We start from the raw sequence: 24,348 nt of genomic DNA on the forward strand, positions 1-24,348 counted from the left end.
GAAAACATAAAGGAATCCAAAGAAAAAAGGCATTTTATACAGAGGAACAAAGATAAAAACTCATCACTGACTTCACATAAGGAAATAGGCAAGCAAGAAGGCAATGAAATAACATCTTGGAAATGCTAAAAGAAAAAATTATCAACATAGGATTCTATGCCTAGTGAAAACATCTTTCAAAAGTTAAGACAAAATAAGACTTTTCCAGACAAATAAAAGCTGACATAATTTGTTGCTAGCAGACCTACACTAAGAAAAATGAACTGAAGTTCTTTAGGAAGAATGCAACTTGTACCAGATAGAAACCTGGATCTGCAGAAAGGATTGAAGAATGCTAAAAATGGATAAATATAAGAGTAAACACAAAAGATATTTTGTTACTCATCCTATAATTCCCTTAAAAGACAATTTAGGACCATGCTGGAAGTAGCAGGTTCAGAGGTGGCAGCAGCCTATGTATTGAATTTAAGGGCTGTCAGCCTGGTGGCAGAGAGTAAATGAAGCAACACAGTCCAGTCAAAATGTAGCATAGCCAAGTTGGGGGTATAAGGGGTGTGGTCCAGAGTCGCTCACAGCTGGTGCATTCTAGGCCAAGCGTTGCATCCCTTGGCTGGTGTGAAGAGCTGCCTGGCCTCCCTGTACCCCCTTGCTGGGGCCCATACAGTAGGAGTGCCTAGTATAAGACCCCTTGCCTGGTCAGGTTCTGGGTTTTCACTTCCATCTCTTCCTTCAATCTTCTCATTTTTCTCTTCTGAAGTCCTAGTACTATGACCAGTGCTCAGATTCTCTGACTGCACTGAACAAGAGGGACATGGGAAAGCTGTCTTTGGTTATATCTACTATAATTTCTGTAATTTTGTTAATATTTAATCACTCATTATTTTGAATTCCCAGAGCTTTAATTCCACCTAGAGAGAAATACAAATATATGAATTGGTGACTTAACAAAAAGAGATTCGAAAGCTTGCTTTTTCAAACCAGAGCTCCAACATCTATGATTATAGAAGCTGAAAAAGATAAAACTTAAGTACCAGTAAGGGTTCTGACTCATGGAAGGAAGGAATTTACCTCAAAGAAACTGGGTGAAACTAAAAATAAGAAATGAAATATGATTAAAGTTATCTTTATATGTAATTAATTTACCTTACAGTGTCTTATGCAAGAGAATATTTTCCAACAGTTTCAAAATAATTTGTCATGTAAATTGTAGCATCATTTTCAGATCATTCATTCATAGTTAAAGAAGAAGGAATTGAATGTTTTAAGTATAGGCATGATAAGCTCATTAATAGCCAAAAATTGTTTTTTGCTGCTTTTCAAACTAGAAATTTAAAAGCCACTGAAGCATCTTATGGGTAAGTTATTGTACTGTATTGGCTGGGGAAGTCCACATGATAGTTTAGAGACCAATAACGCCTTGGACAGTTGACAGTGCTTATTGTCTACTAGATAAAAAGTTAGTAAAATAACTTAAAGCATTACCTTTTCTCAATGGTACAGTAACTTGTTTATTTAAACATTTAGCCATAAACATGAAGACTTAGTTAACATCGCATTTGCAGAATTGTACTCTCACCTTACAAACAGACAAATCTACAATTGTGGCTGGACTTGCTGTTTTGCTTGTAGTCAGTCAAGTGGTATCAGCACTAACTCATCTTTGAAGATGACTCTCTTTTACGTGAATAGCTGGCAACACAATTGAATGGTACTAAGATATTCAAAGTACTGAATAACTTGTCTGAATCTCATGGTTTGTGCTGGAGCAACTTTGTTTATATCTGCTTGAAGGTGCAAAAGCAATGGTGGTTAAAACACCAAAGTATACTAGCAGTAACTGTATTCTTTACTGCGATGCATTTATAGTTAAACAAAGTCTAGTTTCACTTGAGAATATCTTTGATAAAGCACTAAAATGATTAGTTTTATTAAATCTTGATTCTGAGTTTAATATTCTGTGTGACACAACAGGAGGTATTCATAAGGTGCTTCTGGTATAAACTGTAGTATAGTGGTTGTTGTCTTGAGGAAAAGCACATCTGTTAAGTTTTGTACTTAACCAGACACATTTTTCATAGACTATCATTTCTGCTTGAAAGAAGAACTAATGAACAAACCATAATTAAGTACTTAAATATTTGGCAGATATTTTCTTTTCTTTGTTTTAACTAATACAATATTCTATTGTCAATAGAGTATACACAGTCCCCAAATAACCAATCAGGGCAAATAATTATTAATTCTTGTTACTCAATCACCTATTTTTCACTCATTTTTATCCGAGGGCAGGGTTGTTGACAAAAATCATTTAGTAAGTACAAGCATTTCCCTCCACCTATTGATCTGATTTCTTAAAACAAAACAAAACATAAAACCAGGTATTTTAACCCAAGGGTTACCAAGTGACTCCTGCTACCATTGGACTCAGGGAAAGAACTCTCTATTCATAAGGTTACTATTTAGCATGAAAAACATTGAGTGTCCCAGTAGAAAAACTTTGAGAAAATCCCAGCCCCACATAGAAATATGCACCCTGTGTGCATGGGCACATGACCCTAAGGGCTCTTAATTTGGAGTCAGCTTGAGTGGTCCCTGGGATCATTTACCCAGTGTAGGTCACCCTAAAGACTGAGGAACTCCAGTTCAAGGATGTACCTGATTTTGGCTTGTGGCTACCCAAAGGTACCTCAATTTTTACTGCTTGACAACAAACTTGTGAATGAGAAGCATCTACCTCCCTTTGGTTTAAACTCCTTGATTTTAACAAGAGTCCAGGTATTCATTTCAATGTGTCCACAAATGACTAAATTTCAATAATTCCACAGCTTGATAATTATAAAAATTTAATTTTAGTTTTCTGAGCTTTCCAAAGATACTAATTTGTATCTTGTTCTTTAAAAACCACCACTAAATAAATATTCACAATCTAAATTTAATACTTCCCAAAGCTGGAAGAAACTGGGAAGTGTGCACTGAATGCCCAGTTTAGATCTATTTCCCCACCAAGGACCCTTGCTTTTCCAAACATAGCAAACTAATCCCAACTCTTAAACTTGGAGATTTTATCTATGCAGCATGTTGATGAAAATCAAGTTTCTTTTCTGTCAAGGGCCTGTCTGAATCGGGTATACCGACACAGATAGAGTTGGCACAGGGCTGGTGGGTGAGGAAAACTCAGGGTCAGAGTGAGGTGCAGAGACTCACTTGGGAAATATTCTTAGAACAATGTCCTCACAACTAAAATGTGACCTCCAAAATGAAGTTAGAGGAAAAAAGGCTAATAAGAAAATCTGAAAAATAATCTCAAAACAGTAAGTTCCAGGAAGTGAAAGAAATGTCCAAATACTGTTGTTCCTGAGAAGGAAGAACATAACTCCACATTTTATTTCATTTTTTAAAAAGTTCTTGTTTCTTTTATTTTTATTTTAAAGATGTGGCATACAGTTCAGGGTTAGGTATACAAATGTTCATTATGCAGGTACCCTTGTTGATGAGGTGTGCCCCTCCCTCCCCTGGCAGTTTCCCTCAACTGCCAACCCACCCTCGCCCACCACCGCAGTTTCCCACTACTGCCAATCCCTTTCTTATAGTATTATGATAATTGTTCAAGGTCCTAGTAAAAGCAGAGCCAGCAGCAGCAGCAGCACCAGGCCGTTATAAAGAATACCCTCTCCAGTCCCTTTTTAACACACGGGCAGTTCAAACCTCCAGAGGTTTCCATGGGTCCGTGGGACACAAGCTCCTTGCCACCTCTAGTGAAATGTGGTTCCCGACACTAGCTCAGCAGACCAGATGGAGTGGACACTGAGCTCTAACATGCAAGCCCAGGGAACCAGGGAAGGAACTTGTATGAACTTACAGCGCAAACCATCAGCAGACTGGGAAGAGTTTTGAGGGTTATGGTAAATGTTCAATAGGGCAATGGTAGTGTGAGTCGTCAGCTGTCTGTGCACTGTTTTGGGGATTACGATGGATGCTTTGAATCAAGATAGTCTGGCTAAAGGTCGGCTTATTGTGCAACTTTGAGCACCTGTCTCCATGACGACACGCTCTAATTTTTAAATAAAATGAACAGTTGACTTTGTCTTTCTTGGTGCCCAAGATGGAGGCCACGTACTCTGCCATTTTTCACCCTCCGCTGCAGACACCGCTGCTGATGCCGCCGACGCTGCTGATGCCCCTTGGCAAATATTTTCTAAAATATGAAATGACCCCACATCTTTAAAATAAAAAAAAAGAATAAAAAGAAAAAGATGAAATAAGCCTATCACTTCAGGGTAAACAGTTGACAGAATTTGTTACCAGTGTTAATAGTCACGTTTTTGAGTGAAAATTAGAATTTTGGAAAACTTCATTCTGCCCTGGGAGCTTGACAGCTTCCCAAAGTTTAAGATTTTAAAAAATGAGACCAGTGGTGATATCAATGAATGTGATTTTTTTGATACTGCATAAAATATGTCAATATTTTGAATACTTGCAATTCTTTTTGCAGAGCATAGTGAATTTTCCTTTACTTATATTAATAATATATTGCATAATTATTGTCATTTCCTATAATATTATATATTATTGACTACAAATTAGACCATGCTGTAGGCACTGACCAGGAAAAAAATATAAAATTATGGCCACCAATGCAAATAACAGAATTTAACATAATATCAGTTATCATAAGGACGTGATTAAATTACAAACCCAAATTTATATAATTTAAAATTATATAAATATATATTTATATAAATTATATAAATATAATATATAATTTTCATGGTTTTATTTATTTATTTATTTATTATTTCAATAGCTTGAGGGGTACAAGTGATTTTTGGTAACACGGATGAGGTATACAGTGATGAAGTCTAGACTTTTATTGTATCCATCACATTAATAGTGAATACTTGCAAAATTTAGTGGACCAATGTTTTCCAAATGTATACAAAGGATCAAATATCCATTTAAAGTATAAAATGACTAATGAATTTTAGTATAATAGTATATAACAAGGTTACTGATATGATTTCAGATTCCACACTGCATTAACTTTTAATAAGCTACTATTTGTAGCATTTTTGTGTCATATCAAAGAAGAATACCCATAATTATCTAAAAAGGTATTAAAATACTTCTCCCTTTTCCAACTATGTGAAGCTGGATTTTCTTCATATACTTAAACAAAAACAACATAACAAAACACATTGGATGTAGAAGGTGGCTGTCATCTACCAAGCTGTCATCTATCAGACCTTAAAGAAATGGGCAAAAGTATATAAACAATGGCATTTTTCTCATGAAATTTTTTTATCTTAAAAAATACAGCTACTTAACCATGAATAACCAAAATAATTCTTAGCAAAAGAAAAAAAGTGGAAGGTATCACACTTCCAGACTTCAAACTTTACTGTAAGGCTACAATAATCAAAACAGCCTGGTGTTGGTAAAAGAATAGGTATATGGACCAATGGAACAGATAGAGATTCCAGAAGCAAAACCTCAATTTCTCAACCAACTCATCTTTAACAAAGCCTCCACCAACAACCACTGGGGAGAGGAGAACCTATTCAGTAAATGGTGCTGGGAAAACTGCTGACCACATGTAAAATATTGAAACAGGACCCCTACCTATCACCATACACAAAAATCAACTCTAAATGGATCAAAGACCTGAACCAAAAACCTCAAACTTAGGAGACACTCATCAGGCAACCAATTTCTGATCAGAACCCCAAATACCCAGGCCATAAGAGATAAGATAGATAAGTGGGACTTCATCAAACTGAAAAGCTTCTGCAAAGCAAAAGAAACCATTTAATCCAGTCCTCTTTTGATGGGCAGCATGGTTGCTTCCAGGTTCTTGCTATTGTGAACAATGCTGCGATAAACATACGTGAGCAGGTATCTTTTTTATAGAGTGATTTGAGTTCTTCCGGATATATTCCCAGTAGGGGGATTGCGGGGTCATATGGGAGGTTGATATTTAGCGCTTTTAGGAGTCGCCACACTGCTTTCCACAGAGGTTGCACTAGTTTACACTCCCACCAACAGTGTAGAAGTGTTCCCTTTCGCCACACCCTCTCCAGCAGCTGTTATTTTTTGAGTTGTTGATAATTGCCATTCTGGCTGGAGTTAGGTGGTATCTCAGTATGGTTTTGATTTGCATCTCCCTGATGATTAGTGAGGTTGAACATTTCTTCATATGTCTGTTGGCTGCTCGGATGTCTTCCTTTGTGAAGTGTCTGTTCATATCTTTTGCCCATTTTATAATGGGGTTGTTTGTTTCTTTCTTTTCAGCATGTTTGAGTTCCTTGTAGATCAAAGATGTTAAGCCTTTGTCTGACCTGGTGTTGGCAAATACTTTTTCCCAGTTTGTAGGCTGTCTCCCTGCTCTCTTGATGGTTTCTTTGGCTTTGTAGAGGCTTATCAGTTTAATAAGGTCCCACTTTGGATTAAAAAAATGTGGTACATGATGGAATACTACACAGCCATAAAAAAGAACAAAATCATGAATTTCGCAGCAACCTGGATGGAACTAGGGTTTATAATACTGAGTGACCTCTCACAAAAACAAAGATCCGAGTATCACATGTTCTCACTCATATAATGGACCTTGAACATCCAACCTAATACTATAAGAAAATGACTGACAGTAGTGGGAAACTGTGAGGGGGAGGGAGGGAGATGGGATTAACGATAGCAAATATCTGTCTGGGGATGGGGAAGCACCTCTTATCAATAGGGTGCCTGAATGAAATGTATTTGTATACCTAACCCTTAACTGTACCCCACAACATCATAATAAAAAATATTGATTATAAAAAAAAAAGAAAAAAAAGAAACCACTTTTTAAAAAAAGGCAGGGAGACAGCCCACAGAATGGGAAAAAATATTTGCCAACTATGTATTTGACAAAGGTCTAATATCCAGGATCTACAAGGAACTCAAATGTGCTGAAAAGAAAAAAAACAAACAGCTCCATTAGAAAGTGAGTAAAGGGTATGAATAGACACTTCTCAAAAGAAGATATACGAGCAGCTAACAGATACATGAAAAAATGCTCAGCCTCACTTATCATCAAAGAAATACAAATCAAAACCACACTGAGGTACCACCTAGCTCCAGTCAGGCTGACCATCATCAATAACTCAAAAAACAACAGGTGCTGGATAGGATGCAGAGAAAAGGGAATGCTGCTACACTGTTGGTGGGAGTGTAAACTAGTACAACCTCTGTGGAAAACAGTGTGGCAACTCCTAAAAGATCTAAAAATCAACCTTCCATATGACCCAGCAATCCCCCTTCTGAGAATATACCCGGAGGAACTAAAATCATTCTATAAAAAAGATAGCTGCACATGCATGTTTACTGCAGTACTATTCACAATAACAAAAACATAGAACCAACAGTGCTGCCCATCAAAAGTGGACTGGACCAAAAAAAGTGGTACATGTACACAATGGAATATTACCATAAAGAAATACAGCCATAAAGAAAGACAAAATTATGAACTTCACAGCAACTTGGATGGATTTAGAGTCTATAACACTGAGTGATCTATCACAGAAACAAAGAATTGAGTACTACATGTTGTCACTCATAAGCGGGACCCTGAAAATCTATCTATACTGTAACAAAAGGATTGGCAGTAGTGGGAAACTGCCAGGGGACACAGGAGGGGGTGGCACTTAACATCTATAAGAGTACCTGATCTCAAACCAGGAGAAGTGGGGACCAAAGGGAGGTCTAAACTTTACCTGTATGATGATCACTTATGTACATGTACCTAATCCTGAATTATACCCTATATCCTTTAAATAAAAAACAAGAAAAAAAAAAAGAAATTGGCCATAAATACAAGGGGCAAATTTTAAAAAATGCAGTTATTTTCATCAAAATATATTATTTGTGTCAATATGTACTGGATTTATTATTCCTATTTTAAATAAATTCGTAAATATTTTTTAAATTAAAAAATATAATAGATTGTTTAGAGCAAAACAATAACAATGTATCAAGGGGTTTATAACATATACAAAAGTAAGATATATGAATACAATAGCACAAATGGAAAGGGAAAAATAGAAGAACACTGCTGTAAAGATACAATACTATATGTGAAGTAACATAATACTATTTGGAAGTAAAATCTGATGTTGAAAACCCCTACTGTAAACCCCAGACCAACCACACACAAAAAATTTTTTAAAAAGAGCTATAGTTAATAAGCAAGGAAGAAGATAAAATGGAATTGTAAAAAAAATTAGAAGTCAGGATAAATATGGTTTCTTTTCCCCAGTGTTTGTTTTTGTTGGCTTTGTCAAAAATGAGTTGGTTGAAGGTCTGTGGTTTTATTTCCGGATTCTCTGTCCTGTTCCATTGGTCTATGTGTCTATTCTTCTACCAGTATCATGCTGTCTTGGTTACAAATGGTGCTGGGAAAACTAGCTAACCACATGCGGAAGAATGAAACTGGACCCCTACCTATCACCATATATTAAAATTAACTCAAAATGGATCAAGGACTTAAATGTGAAACCTCAAACTATAAAAATCTTAGAAGAAAACTTGGGGAATTCTGAACATCAGAGTAGGCAATGAGTTCATGGCAAAGCCCTCAAAAGCAAATACTGCAAAAGTTAAGATTGACAGGTGAGACCTTATTAAACTAAAAAGTTTTTGCACAGCAAAAGAAACCATCAAGAGAGTAAGGAGACAACCCACAAGATGGGAAAAAATATTTGCAGGCTATGTATCTGACAAAGACCTAACATCCAGGATCTATAAGGAACTCAAATGAAGGAAAAAACATACAACCCCATTAAAAAGTAGGCAAAGGACATAAGCAGACACTTCTCAAAGGAAGACAGTCAAGCAGCCAACAAACATGAAAAAATGCTCAGCTTCACTAATCATCAGAGAAATGCAAATCAAAACTACAATGAGATACCACCTAACACTGGTAAGGATGACTACATTAAAAAGTAAAAAAACAACAGGTGTTGGAGAGGCTTCAGAGAAAATGGAATGCTTCTACACTGTTGGTGGGAATGTAAGTTAGTTCGACCTTTGTGGAAAGCACTGTGGCATTTTCTCAAGAACTAGAGAACTGAAAATTGAGCTTTCATATGATTCAGCAATTCTATTTCTGGGAATATACCCAGAGGAACAAACATAAATCGCTCCACCAAAAAGACACCTGCACGTGTATGTTCATTGTAGCGCTATTCACAATAGAAAAACATGGAACCAACTCAGATGCCCATCAAAAGTTGACTGCATAAAGAAAATGTGGTATACATACACGATGGAATACTATACAGCCATAAAGAAAGGCAAAATCATGTTCTTTGCAGCAACACGGATGCAGGTGATCATCATTCTAAGTGAACTATCACAGAAACAAACAAACAAAAAAACTGAATACCATATGTTCTCATTCATAAATAGGCCCTGATAACTGGACACATGAGCATGAAGGCAGGAACAACAGATGCTAGACACTGCTAAAAGAGGGAAGGAGGGAGGGAGGGAGGGAGGAGGGATAAGGGGCACACAACCACATACTGGGTACCAAGTCTACTACTGGGGAAAGAGAGGGCTTGCTAGAAGCCCAAACCTCACTTGTACTTAATTTACTTATGTAGTAAAATCCTCACATGTATCCCATAACTGTAAAATAAAATAAAATAAAATAAAATAAAATAAAATAAGATACAAAATAAAATAAAGAAAAAAGAAAGCAAGAAACAAGCCAGAAAGAAACAAAGAACAGATGGGACAAATAGAAAGATGGACTTAAACCTAAATATATCAATAATTTATTTAAGTGTAAATGGACCAAGCACATAAGAGGCAAAGATTGTCATATTTGATAAGAAAGCATGACTCAACTATATGCTGTTTACAAGAAATCTATTTTAAATATGAAGACACAAATAGGTTAAAATTAAAAGGAGAGAAAAATATATCTTACACAAGCAATATTCATAAAAAAGAGGTGTGGCAATATTAAAATCAGATGAAGTAGACTTCAGAACAAGAAATATTACCAGATACAAAGAGGGATACTTTGTGAGAATAAAGGAGTCAGTTCATCAAGAAGATATAACAACCCTAAGTGTGTATACATCAAATAACAAAGCTTCAAAAATATATGAAGCCACAACTGACATAACTGAAAGGAAAAACAGCCAAATCCAAAGTCAGAGATTTCAACTCTTAGTAAATTGTCAGTCAGAAAATAAGTAGGGATATAGAAAATGCAAATAACACTCTCAAACTGATCTAGTCGATACATGATAAAAAATACCATCCAATAACAGCAGAATACATATTCTTTAGAAGCTGCACATAAAAATTCACCTACATAGATCATATGCTAAGCCATAAAAACTTCAGTAAACATAAAAGGACTGAAATTATGCAGAACATGTCCTCTGAGTGCAACAAAATTAAATTAAAATTAAAAATAAATAACAGAAAAATATCTGGAAAGTCCTCAAATATGTGGAAATTAATTTGAAGAAAACCTACACTTTCAAATAACTCATCAGTCAAATAAGAAAATACCTTGAACCAAATGAAAATGAAAATAATATATCAAAATTTGTGGGATACAGCTAAAGTAGTGCTTAGATGCAAATTTATAGATTTAAAATGCTTATATTAGAAAAGAAGAAGGGTCCAAAAATCAATGAATTAAGTTTCTATCATACAAACTAGGAAAGTAAATTAAAAAATACAAAGTAAGCAGAAGGAAGGAAATAACAAAGAGATGAACAAAAATAATGAAATAGAAATGAGAAAAAGAAAGTCAATCAAACTAAAAACTGGTTCTATGAAAAAATACACCTCAATAAAATTGATAAACCACTAAGTAAAATGATCAAGGAAGAAAAATCACTGATATCAGAAATAAAAGAGGGGATATCTCTACAGCTTCTTTGACACTTAAAATAATGAGGGAATAGTATAGTAAATGGGCAAATTCCTTGAAAGACAAATAACTAATATGGAATCAAGAAATAAAAAATCTGAATATCCATATAACTATTAAATTAATTTAATTCATAATTAAAAACCTTCCCACAAAGAAAATTCCAGGCTTAAATGTTTTCACTGGTGAATTCTATCAAACATTTCAGGAAGACATAGTATCAATTCTATATAAATTATTTCAGAAAACAGGAGAGAAGGTGATACTTCCCAAGTAACTTGTAAGATTAGCATTGCACTAATTTCAAAACCAGACAAAGACATTACAAGAAAACAACAGGCCAACATCCCTTATCGACATAGACATAAAAATCCTTGACCAAAATTCAGTAAATTAAATTCAACAATATATAAAAAGACCATACACCATGATCAAGTAGGGTTTATTCCAGGAATGCAAAATTAGTATAACATTTAAAAAATCAGTGCAATTTATGGTACTAACAATAAGGGAGAACATCACATAATCATTTCAATAGATGAAGAAAAAACATTTGACAAAATTCAATACTTATTTGTGGGAAAAACTCTCAGTAAATTACGAATATAAGGGAACTTCTTCAACCTAATAAAACATTTTTGAAAAATCTACAGCTAAAGTAGTATAAATATTTTTGTTACTGAGCCTATGTGCGTGCGTGTGCGCATACACACACACACACACACACACACACACACACACACACACACACACACACACACACTCCCTTACTCTATCCTAGATCATGGGATCTAGATAGTGTTCCCAGACTACAGAACATTCTTATACATAAAAGTAAAAGATTAAGTGCTTTCCTCCTATGATTGGGAACAAGACAAAAATATTCACCCACCACTTCTACTCAGTGTTGCATTGGAAGTACCAACCAGTGCAATAAGGTAAGAAAAAAAAAGGCAAGAAGATTGTACAAGAAGTAAAACTCTATATCCAAGGATGACATGTTTACATATATGGATCATGCTAAATAATCTACAAAAGAGCTACTAGGGCTAATAAGTGAGTTTAGCAAGGTTACATTATTCAAGATCAATATAAAAAGTCAATTGTATTTCAATATTCTGGCAACAAACAATTGGAAATTGAAATAAAAAATACAATTTACAACAGCATCAAAATCATGAAATACAGTACTTGGGAATAAATTTTACAAAATTTGTACAAGACCTGTTCACTAAGGAGTATAAATTAAAATTTGGAATTAAAGGAGACCCAAGTAAGTAGAAAAAAGCAGTAAATTCATGGCTTGAAAGATTAAATATTACAAAGCTATTCCTCCCTAAATCGATCTATAGATTTAGTGAAATCTATAGGTTGCACTGTAAGACTGTTTTATATGAGTCAAATACTTGATTACAATTTTACTTAATTCTTTTTAATGGCTCCATATATTCCCTAATATGAATGAGGTATAGCTTATTAATTATCCCACACAAAGCAGTCTGGTAAAGTAGCATAAATATTTTTGTTAGTATATCTACCTGTGTGTGTACGTATATGTTGCCTTACTCTATCATGGTCATGGGATTTAAATAGTGTTACTAGACTACAGAACATTCTTTTACATAATAGTCCAGGTGATTGTGCAGAATTAGTCATGTACTAGCTTTTTTATGGGATCATGTCACCTTTGGCTTTCCCTATTTTAGAGATACCTGAGTCAGTCATAAATATAAGCTCCATTCCTCTCACCTTTCCCAGTTGGGCTCAACTTTTCTCCCAGCTGGGATTGCCTCCTTATTCCATGCTTTGCTAGCTCCCCTCTCCCTAATGTCTGGGCTGAGACTAACTCCCTGATGCTTTATGGCATCACTGGCTTTAGGGAATCATCAGTTTTCATCTCATGAGGGCTATGCTTGAAGTCTTACCCCTAGTCACTTCTAATATTTGGGCTGCCTTCCCGACTCCCTTCCCTGCATTGGTAATCTAGTGTTTTCCCATAGATGCACCTGTTTCCCACAGCTGGGATACCTGGTACTTGTGAAGGATAGGAAGTTGTTACTAATGTTAAATTGTGCTCCCAGAGAAAGGATAGATTATACTTCCAGTTCTTTCATCTTAAAATAGATGTTTCCCAATGTGAATATTGAGGCACTTATTTAAATGATCATTTATTCAGTTGATTTAACGAATGAACACCAACTAGGTGGGTGTCTAACACTTAAGTTAAGCACTGAGGGGGATGCACACAACCAAAACACAGATGACCAAATGGATGATACAGACTGTAAGTGCTGTAGGAGTATACTTGAACTTCTTAACAGGTATGCAAACTTCTCACTGGTTCCATGAAGCACTAGGCCTTTTCCAATCTCTGTTCCCTCTGCTTGGATGCCTTTTCCTCCTTCTTTACCCAGCAGACTCCCAATCAATCATTAAAATTCGGTTCAAAGTCTTATGAAAACATTTCCCCTATAGTCCTCATCTGTCCTGGATTTGAGCATATTGTTCTGTCATCTTTATTAGATGGTGAGATTTTTTAGGGCACTTTGTGTCTCTGAATCCAGGCCTGAATAGGGTCTGGCAATAGTAGGGTCTCAATAAATATTTGTTAAATGAAGGAAGGAATAAGTGAACACTAAGGAAGAGCTTAAAGGGGCTCGGTACATTTAGGTAAGGGTTTTTGACAGTACCTAGGAAGACAGTAGACCTAGGAAGACAGTAAAGAAGTGGGGAAAGGGCATTTGGCGGAAGAGGATTATTATGCTAGGAGACAGAAGAGCAAAAGCCCAAGACTGAGAACACAGAGTGAGATGGGCAGCCAGGCTGAAGCTGACTGCTGCATTATCTTGACCTTTTCACCTATTAGATTTATCAGTTATATTTTCAGCTCTCAGAGGACAGAATATTTTGTTTACTCTTTTGTATCTCCTTTATATTTAATGCACATTTCCACAGTCACAAGTCCTACTGGCTTATGGTTCTTTTTATGCTCTGTATTATAATTACTTGTATTTGCAGTTCTTCCCAACACTGACATCACCCTCCCTCTACAGCTGCTTGAGGTAGAGGATGAGGTTTTACTGTCTTTGCATCTTCCAAGACACCTAGTATGATGCTTGGCACACAATGGGTGCTCAGCAAATATTTTTTGATCTGTCATTTGTTGATCTGATTTCAGAGGACCACAAGGATATTTGTGTGCAACTGTGTATTGTGACACAAAACTTATACATGCCTTCATACTGTGTAGTCTATTTTTGGCTATTTTCATTACAATGTTATCTTATTGTACCTGGAAAACTGTCATTTCAATTTTCTTCTTTGTTCCTTCTTGTATGACTCACATCTCTTAAACCAGAAGGATATGACAGAAAAGATTCACAAAGGGTTTGGACAAATTTACAAACGACATAGTCATAAATTCTGGGTATAAGAAGTGGGGAGCATGCAAATGGAAAGAGAGAACTTGTACTTCAAAAGTGTCTGTTGGGTGCCAGGAACAATGTGTTAGGCACGTGACATATACTATATCTCATTTAATCTTGCAGAGTATTCCAGTATAAAGATAGAACGTCTCTCTATCAATAAGGCCAAGCCCAAATCTATTCAAGCACATAGCTTCTAGGTACCAGAGGCAGTGTTTATCTTTATTAAAATTTTATCAATCTTTTAACACAGATGAATCTTTGCATTTAATTTTGCTTCTTAGGAACAGAACATTCATTCTCAATTCAGGTTTCTACAGATTAAAACTTCTTCCTATGTAAACCTCTGGCCCAGCCTTGGCAGTCTCTGTTTTTGGGCTCCTGGCAGCCCTCTTGGTGGGGGTGTCTGCCTGGCAACCCACTTGGGGCCCTCTCTTGGGCCCTCTCTAGCTATGAGAGCTGCTAACACTTGCTTCCTGAATAAACTTCGACTTGCTTGCCAAAAATAAATAAATAAAACTTCTTCCTGACATAACCTGATCAGTTTATAAAGTCCCAGAGCTTTAAATTACAATGCAATCTGAGATATTCCCATAGCAATAACAGCGATTAGATTTGTTCACAGCACTTACCTTTATATTTCATTAAGCTTCCAAATACTGAATAAAGGTAAGTCAAAAAAAAGAGACTTCTATTAACCCTGACATCAGCAAATTGTCTCAAATTATAGCATGCCTTACATTTGTATTCTAGACACACTGGTTTTTCTGAGATACATATTATCACTCACCTGAGGTTAGAAGAAAAATTAGAAGGGAATTAGTTTAAGTTGTTTCTAATTTAAAAAAATAATAATAACTTTAAAAGGCATCATGTTCCCAAGTATACAGTTTCTGCATCTGGCAGAAATCATAACATTATAACCAAAGTAGCATCCCTAATCCTTGGGAAATAAAGAGGTTGAAAAAGTGGGGCTGCATGTACTGGTCTGTTATTTTAAGTCATCCAGTCTAAGGTCTGTAGCTACACATTCGGATCTGTAATAATATGCTTCCTGCTGGGTGGGGAAATGTGATGGGTGGGAACAGAAGGGATACGCCTTTGGATTAATGATTATCAGACAGTCATAGGTCCCAGACAGCTTTCCTTTAACTTGTTTTGGGAAAACTAGAACAGATATCTTAGCTTTGGAAAGTGTAAAGCCCATCTTGTATGACTAAAGAAAATGGCAAGGGCTTAAATGACATTTCACATTTTGGATGGTCCTGTCCCACCCTCTGTGGGCTACTTAATTGCTGAAAAACATCAGACCTGTCTTTGTGGTAATTATGTATTTCTTAAATTTTACATTAGTCAAAGAAAATTGAGAGAACAGGACTACTTTCAAAGTACATGTGGCACATACCACCTATGGGACTGCTAAAAAATACATGAGAACCTAGCATACACATTTAAAACTAGCCCCTTTCTTTTTGAGGCTAGGGGATGAAAACATGCACATATTCCAAAGAGTTCTTTGTGTGTACAGGTGACCCCTTCCCACAGTCTCTGTAATTAATTGAGAAATTAAAGTTGGTTGGCCTTTGAGATTTCTTGTTTAAAAAAAAGGCAGAAGGTCTTGGATATTTTGGAACAAGAGTCCACTATTCTGCCAAGACAGTGTGTTATTGTTACTGAAGTGTCTCTCAACAAAACGGTATTGAGTGGTGAGGACGTGATTTTGATTAGGTGGAATGACTCAGCTCTTCCCTTTAAAGAAGAGAGGACTTGTCATAGCCTTACTTACCTCATGATCTGGGATCTCAGAGGATAGTGTTTTCCCTAGGATGACCCCGGTCAAGTATGTCCAGCATCGGGCTGTATTGGCAAGGTTATAGCCTCCTGTCTCCATCAAGAATTGGGAAGTTAGGAAAGAATAGTCACAAAACAGCAGGAAAGTGGGGGGGGGGGGGTAAGGAAAGAAAAAAGTGTTTTAATAAAAAGACTAAAAAGATAACTCTAACTTGCAGAATTTCCCCTAAACATCCCTTTATGATATTTTTAAACCACCTAGTAGGCAGACTTTGGTGGACCATTCAGATCATGCCCAGTGTGGAACCAAGAAGTTCAAGGTCTATAAAGATTAAAAAGGGTCTCATCTTCCAACAAATAGGCACCCGAGGAATCCAAGCCCCTCAATTCCATCAAGAGACATCATCAAAACTGAGATTCTTGGAACCCTGATCTCTTGAGGTAACCTACCCAACAGAAAGATTTCTGTGATAAATTTTGCAACAATTCTGTAAAATGACTGCTGAATGTGATTTGTATTTTAAAGCTATTGGCAGATCTAATCCTAAAAGCATCCAGGAAAGAGAAAAGGAAAATGCTGACAGAAACATACTTCCTTCTTTTAATATCAGCATTCCTTTTCACCACAAAACATAGGCCTGGTGGCAGAGATCAAAGAGAGTGAGATGAGGACAGGACCGTTGATGGATGCTCTGACCCATCTCGTCAGGTCCTGTCACAGTCACCCAGCAGCCATATTATACTGGCTAATAATCAGCATATTTTTGTGCTGAATAGATGTGCTCTGCCATGCAAGTATTAGAACATTGGCCTTTAGCTAAATTCCAAGAGTATAAGGGTAAAATGGAATGATTTCCTAGCCTCAATGCAGCCTAAGGGAAATAGAATCTGGTCTATTTTAGGTAGGGTGACCATATAAATTATCATCCAAAATGGTATACTTTTTAAAAGTAAAAGAAGACACTATTAATCACTATACTGGAGTAACATATATAAACTGGTCACTCTTTTCTTAAACCTTTCTACCATTTGGAAGGGCAGGAATGTTGGAGCTTTTGGAGTGTGTCTTTTAGGCCTCAGTGGGGTCCACAGAAGCTTGGGGATGTGGCCCTCTCTACCAATTGTCTATGTGTTAATAGGGGCTGGGAATTTCATTTAAGTGATACAGGTTTGCTTTAAACATTCCTGACATGGAAAAACCTGAATTTGTAAGATAGACTTATTTGGCATGATTATTTAATTTCAAAAAGAGTCACTATAGGCTTTGCTTAAGTAGTAAGCTGTCTTTGGTGTACATACAATATGATTTGATATGCAAAAATTCCACTTATCCACAAGTATTTCCAGAAATACACATATTGCATGTGAAGAGTTATATATTTAAAAGCCAAAACTTTGGGCTGAGAAACCAAAAAGGCTTTAGACAATGCTAATGGGCTCTTTAAGTAAAGGCTATAGCCTCAAACAAAAGTCAGATTCTCACAGATGTATGTTGCAGAGAAAGACCTTTCTCCTACCCCTAGCTGTACCTGTACCATAAACACCATCCTTAGTGCCATCAAGTAAAGTGATGTCATGCAGTGCTTAATAACTTCACCTTTTTCTTGAGTTGAAGTTAATATATTTCTTTCCAACTTTTCATAAGAGGTTGTCTCTTTTAAGATTAATTTTAATCTTTCTAGAGTTTGAGGCAGCCACAGGATCAGGCTAGTGTATTTGTGTTGAATGCTCACTCCTTTACATAAGGCCTCCCCATGATTTCCCTAATTTGGTTTTTACAACAGGTTGACAAAACAATCAACTATTAGTTCTTTCATAAGATATGCATTTTAAGCTCAATCTGCTTGATCATGTTATTTTAACACATCAAATCTATTCAAAGATTGTGCCAGGTAGGTAGACAAAAGATTCTAAGCAAGGCATCTTCAAAGATGGTAGATACTGTGAAGAGTTCCCTTCTCAAATGTACAAATTTAAGAAATAGACCCAGCTTTCTGCTGGCTAAATAGTACAAATATCAGTACACACTGAAGATAAGAATGCCCAGGAGACTTTTTGGATCTCTCAATTTTGCTTCATGATAACAAATCCATGCTTTTTAGGGGGAAGAGTCATTCTTACACTTAGTTTTGATCTTTAATTAATTCATGTGATTACTACTTACATAGGAGTAGAGTCGAAATTTCAGTGGTATGTACCCAAAAGAGGATTATCAGAATTGAGAATCAAAGACTACACTGAGAGAAGATGGATCAAAGTCTATTGGGGTTAACATTCTCTGTTCTTAAGATCTGAGGTAACCTTTAACAAAAGGACCTTTGCTTCAGGAATTGAAACTTGGATTTCAGAGTGCCAAAGAGTTGATACACATGCCAAGCTGAGGGAGAGAAGTGTGTCAGAGCACTTCCTTATGCTGAACTGTAGAGGTAGCAGCTTTCATTGACTCAGACTTCTGGGCCATAGGCAGGTTGGTATTATTCGACTGAATGAGAAAGTCAAGTTTTCCTAGCTCACTGCCTACGGACAAAATGTGGAGGAAGATCAACAAATTCTCTTGTTGATCTTCCTTTGTACTCACCTCCTCCCAAAATGAGTGTTGCCAATTGCCACTGAAGGATGTATTTAAGACACTTGCCAATTCCCACTGGAGTCATGTTAAAGGAGCACATGGGATCCCCAGCTATTGTATCAGCTCCCAGCTGTAAGACCACTGCTTTGGGATTAAAGGCTTGATATACCTCCTTTAGTACACTGTAGAAAAGAGAAAGGAAACAAAACATCAGAAAAAGATATATCAGTTTCATGTAGGAGGAGTGGTGGTGGGGGGGGCAAGTTAGAATCATCAAATAGTTAAGGAAAAACAAACAACCTGCAAACTGATCAAACTCTCCATCTAAAAGGGTAAATCAGATTGTATGCAAATGGTACCTTAAAAAACCTGACTTCCAAAAAAATTCCCCCTACCTCCACCCTCACCAATGAACAACACATTTAAATTTCTATTTTAAAAAGGAGACTTTCTTGAAATATTCATATTAATTTAACTTTAACAGCCACAGGACATAGTATACACATTCACTCCATTTTAAAATCTAGGAAAGTAAGACATATACATTGAATAGTTATTAAGGACTCTTTCTAAAAATTTCTGATTAAGACCATACTCAGAGTTTATCACCTGCTTATCAGTGGGGGCTGGGGATGAGAAGTATGCTTTGAAAGCATAGATACAATCAGCTATTTATTATGCAAAAGAACTAGAGGATTATTAAATGCTGTCCTCCCCAAAGTATATGTAACCAGGGTATTATAGGGAAGGGAACTATAACAACAGATCTAAGATTATAAATCTGAAAGCACTCTAAAGAACAAACTAGTGAGTAACAATGAGCATAATTTTGGGTAGAATCATTCAACACTACCCAATCAACCTGTGTTTTTTTTTGATATTTAGAAGCCTTGTAGATTAAAAGAAAGATGCAAAAGTGACAGATGATTAGCCAGGCTCTCAATATTATCATTAATTGAATATTGACAATGTCCAGAATGCATTCCTAGGAGTTATAAGGTCCCTGCTCTCAAGAGGCTTACAATCTACTTTCTAGACAAAACATATACCAGTCCTCAAGGGCCTGCGTAACTCTTATAGAGACATATAAACAAGTGTAAATTAACATACTTCAGATTTGAAAAAATACAGAATCAAAAAGTGATAAAAAATGTTGAGGTTAATGACCCCTGTATACTCAACATGTCAAATTACGCCAGTGCAGCAAACCTAGAAAAATCCCAGATCCTTCTGAAACTGCAAAAGGAATTCAGGGACATAAAACGCTGCCCTCCCAAATTCATATGTAACCAGCTTATTGAAACTATTGAATAGTGTTCAGCCACAAAGGCATGCTTTGACTCAAAGGACTGTTTTGTTTTGATTTCTCATCTACACAGACAAATATTGAGTGATTGTAGAGATTATAAGGATATTATAAAAATTATGACATGTGATCCTTAATACAAGAATACTTGGGCCTATTCTCTCTTTCATGTGCTTATCTCCTGGGTGCAGAGGGAAGATAAGCCACCTGAATAGTTAGACGACATTTATTGAGCATCTACACGTACAGAGCCCCCTATTAGTTGCCGCTGGGAGATGCAGAGGAAGGCGTGATGTCTGTTCTAAAAAGGTTTCTAGCTAAAGGCGGAGGAGGGAGAGGCAAACAAGACTAATGCTCTCTTCATTCATTCTTTCCCTCACTTATCACACATTCACTGAGTACCCACTGTGTGCCCAGCATGTTACTGTACCAGATACCTCAGAAATAAGGATGAATATGGCACAAGACCCTCACGCCTGTAATCCCAGCACTTTGGGAGGTTGAGGAGAGAGGATTGCCTGAACCCAGGGGCTTGGGTAACTTGGCAACACCTTGTCTTTACAACAAATCAAAAAATTAGCCAGGACTGGTAGCGTGGCCAGTGGTTCCAGCTCCTTGGAAGGCTGAGGCAGAAGAATTGCCTGAGCCCAGCAAGTCAAGGCTGCAGTGGCTGTGAGTGTGCCACTGCACTCCAGGCTGAGTGACAGGGTGAGACTCTAACTCAACAAAACAAAACAAAACAAAAAACCCTGTCTTCATACAGCCCAGAATAAAGGGAAAGACACAGACTATGCCAATGAATAATTAAAATACAATGATAAATGAAATATCAGAGATGGCACAGAGGAAGGAGTAATAACTTTTCCAGAGGATTTTAGAAAAGGCTCTGCAGAGGTAACTTCTTAAAAGATGAGAAGAACTATAATGAGCCAACTCTCAAGATGGCTAAAATGAAAAATTGTGGTAACAATTCTTGGTATAGCCATTCTGAAAAATAGTTTGGCAATTCCTGTCAAAACTAAAAATAGACTTACCATAGGCCCAGCAATTGCATTCTTGGGCAATTTATTCCAGAGAAATTAAAATTTTTTCACATAGGAACTTGTATATGAATGTTCATAAGCAGCTTTATTTGTAACAGCTTGCACTGGAAACAACCCAGGTATCAACTGGTAAATGGAACAGAACTAGAATATTGCTCACCAATAAAAAGGAAAAAGTATTGATATATGCAAAAAATTTGGATGGCTCTCAAGGGAATTATGCTGGGTAAATAAGGCCTATCCCAAAAGAATGTATATTGCACGATTCCATTTATATTACATTTGTGAAATAATAACTATAGACCTGGAGAACAAATAGGTGGTTGTCAGAGTTAGGGATGGATGTGGCTATACAGGGGTAGCATGTAGGAGGCTTGTGGTGATGGTATAGTTCTGTATCTTGATTGTGGTTGTAGTTATGTAAGACTACACATATGATAAAATTGCACAGAGTTACACACACACAGGTGTGCATGCATAACTAGTTAGTGAAATCTGAATGAGCTTTATGGATATTACCAATGTCAATTTCTTGATTTTGATGCTGTATTAAAATTGTGTAAGATGTCAACATTGAGGGAGGTTGGAAGAAGGATGCATGGAGCTTCCCTGTACATTTCTTTGCAACCTCCTGTGAATCTGTGATTATTTTGCAATAAAAGGCTTTTAAAAGTGTACAAGTTTATAGGCACGTGGGATGAAGGTAGTAGGGGTGGAGGCAGGAATGGAGGGTGTTATTGGAAGGGGACTAGATTCAGAGAAGAAAGTACACACACAGAAGCATGAAGTCTTAAAACAGGGAGTGGTGGGATGAGGCTAGAAAAGTAAACATAGGTTACTTGTGCCAGCCAGGCTAATGAGTTTGAAATTTTGCTTAAAAGATATGAAATGTCTCAAATGTTGTGAAGTATATGCATGCACGCTCAGGCGTGTGCATGTACGTGTGTGTTGGGGTCATGATTAAATTTCCTTTTTAAAGATACATGAGCTGTGGTGTAGGCTACCCTGAAGGTTGATCAGGGCTTTTACAACCATCCAGGGCAGTGACAGCAAGGATGAATAGGAAAAGATGGATTTGGGAGATATTTCCATGGTAGAATTGATAGGGTAATACCAAGTTACACACAAAAAAGTGTATACATATAACACTTATGAGTGCTTGATAATTAGGACAGAGGAAAGGATAAAGAAAGTGGCTGGGCATGGTGGCCTCACTCCTGTAATCCTAGCACTTTGGGAGGCCGAGGTGGGAGGATCATTTGAGGCCAGGAGTTCAAGACCAGCTTGGGCAACATAGTAAGACCTTGTCTCTACAAAAAATAAATTAGCTGGGTGTGGTGGTGCATGCCTGTAGTTCTAGCTACTCAGAGGCTGAGGTGGACGGATTGCTTGAGCCTAGGAGGTCAAGGCTGCGGTGAGCCGTGATGGTGCCACTGCACTGTACACTGGGTGACAGAATGAGACCCCAACTTGAAAGAAAGAAAAGGAAGGAAGGAAGGGAAAGAAAGAGAGAGAGAGAGAGAGAGAGAGAGAGAGAGAGAGAGAGAGAGAGAGAGAAAGAAAGAAAGTTTCCAGAATACTTGTTTTAATTACAGTCAGGTAGGGAAAATGAGTCCTCAAGGAGTTCTGATTAAAGACGGCTCTGGATAGGTAATGAAAAGACTAATTAGAAGCTTTGAAAAAGGCAGGGCATTTTGTACATAGTACAAACTTCAAAGCAACTGAAGTAAGGACAGCTTATAAAGGGCTGGATGGTGAACACTCTTAAATTTAAGACTAGAAGTTTTCATTTGGTTTGACAGTCAGATGTGATCCACTGGAGAAGTATGAGGTAAGAACTAATGTTGCTGAAAAACTATGCTTAGGAACTTTGATTTTTGCTGTTGCATGTGAAGCCAAAGCAAGAAAGCCTGGAGCCATAGGGGTTAGCAAAAAGGATATTGAAGCATTTTAGGAATGAAGGTAACAGGAAGCAAGGTAAAGTAAATTTGGAAAAAAATGAGAGGGCTAGGCTACAAAATTGGAGTGGAGGGTCAAGGGAGAAAACACATTGTGCCCATTTCTCCAGAATTCCCAGGAGGGAAAAATAAAAATGGAAATATTCTTTTTTCCGGCCGGGCTCAGTGGCTCAGTCTGAAATCCCAGCACTTTGGGAGGCCGAGGCGAGTGGACTGCCTGAGCCCGTGGGTTTGAGACCAGTCTGGGCAACTTGGCAAGTCCTCGTCTCTACAATAAATAAAAAATTAGCTGGGTTTGGTGGCGCGCGCCTGTGGTTCCAGCTACTTGGAAGGCTGAGGCGGAAGGATTGCTGGAGCCCAGCAGGTCAATGCTGGAGTGACTGTGAGCATGCCACTGCACTCCAGCCTGTACAATGGAGTGACACTCTGGCTCAAAAAAAAAAATTCTTTTTTCCTATTGCCACTTCCAAACCCAATAGTCTTTCTTGTCACCAATCTCTCTTCTTTTGAAGCCAATGCCATTTGATTATACTACTCAAATACTATCAAAGTTTGTATCTATAGACCTGCAATGTATTCTTTCACCTTCCTTGAGGATTTTAGCACTTGGTTCAAAATTTTTTTTGTCTCTTCCTTTCCTTGCCATCATTTCCTGCAGTTCATTTATTCATTCAGGCACCTACTATTCCCTATGCGGGGTACTAGAGATAAACAAGATCCAAGGAGCTTATGTTCCATTAGGGGAAGAATACAAGAAAACAAATAACTATACATGCTATCATAGACATTCACTCAACAAATATTAATTGAAAGCCTACTATATTCTAGGTTGGGCAATGGTTCACTGTATTGAACAATAGAGGTCTATTCTTTCCCTCATGACCATTATAATTGTCTGACATAACAATTTCTTCATCTTTTCAACAAGAGTGATGTTCACCTGCACCCCACCTAGGTATTCCTAGGCATAGCCACGCTTTGGAGCCTGATAAGGAAGCACTTGGAATTGTTCTACTTCTAAGACCCTGAACTCTAACCTACTTTCTCCATCTACAATTTTCTATCTGCCCATGTCTTCTATTGCACTTGCTCTTCATTCTCGTTATGACTCCTATTCCTTGGTCTTTTTCCTATTTTCAAAGTCCACTAGTCTATCTTTTGACTTCACTTGCTTCACTACTTGTTACTATTTCAGAGAATATGGTTAGTCATGTAAAAACTTACTAGTACCCTTAATTCTGCACACATTTGTCATGTTTTTCTTGTCAATCTTTAAGCCCTTGGATAAACCACATCATCAGAATTTTCTGCTTTATTCTGCTTGGA

The 24,348-nt window shown here is 37.0% G+C and overlaps 1 protein-coding gene across 8 annotated transcripts in view; it reads right to left on the reverse strand.

Annotated features, from left to right (window-relative positions):
• Nucleotides 1-24,348, reverse strand: part of HDAC8 (histone deacetylase 8) — a 280,351-nt gene that overhangs the window by 161,608 nt on the left and 94,395 nt on the right. For 6 of the 8 annotated variants that reach the window (XM_021718961.1, XM_021718960.1, XM_008070865.2 and 3 more), the window contains 2 exons: nucleotides 18,725-18,897; nucleotides 16,142-16,236 (listed from right to left, as the gene is read on the reverse strand). In XM_021718961.1, coding sequence (XP_021574636.1) covers nucleotides 16,142-16,236; nucleotides 18,725-18,897 — 268 coding nt within the window. Of the gene's footprint in view, nucleotides 1-14,929; nucleotides 15,015-16,141; nucleotides 16,237-18,723; nucleotides 18,898-24,348 lie in introns of those variants that run through there. The other 2 variants (XM_008070866.2, XM_021718962.1) reach the window with 2 other exon arrangements.

This window comes from Carlito syrichta, unplaced genomic scaffold (genome assembly GCF_000164805.1).
Source record: "Carlito syrichta isolate Samal-C Ts95f unplaced genomic scaffold, Tarsius_syrichta-2.0.1 Scaffold314047, whole genome shotgun sequence".
Lineage (NCBI taxonomy): Eukaryota > Metazoa > Chordata > Mammalia > Primates > Tarsiidae > Carlito > Carlito syrichta.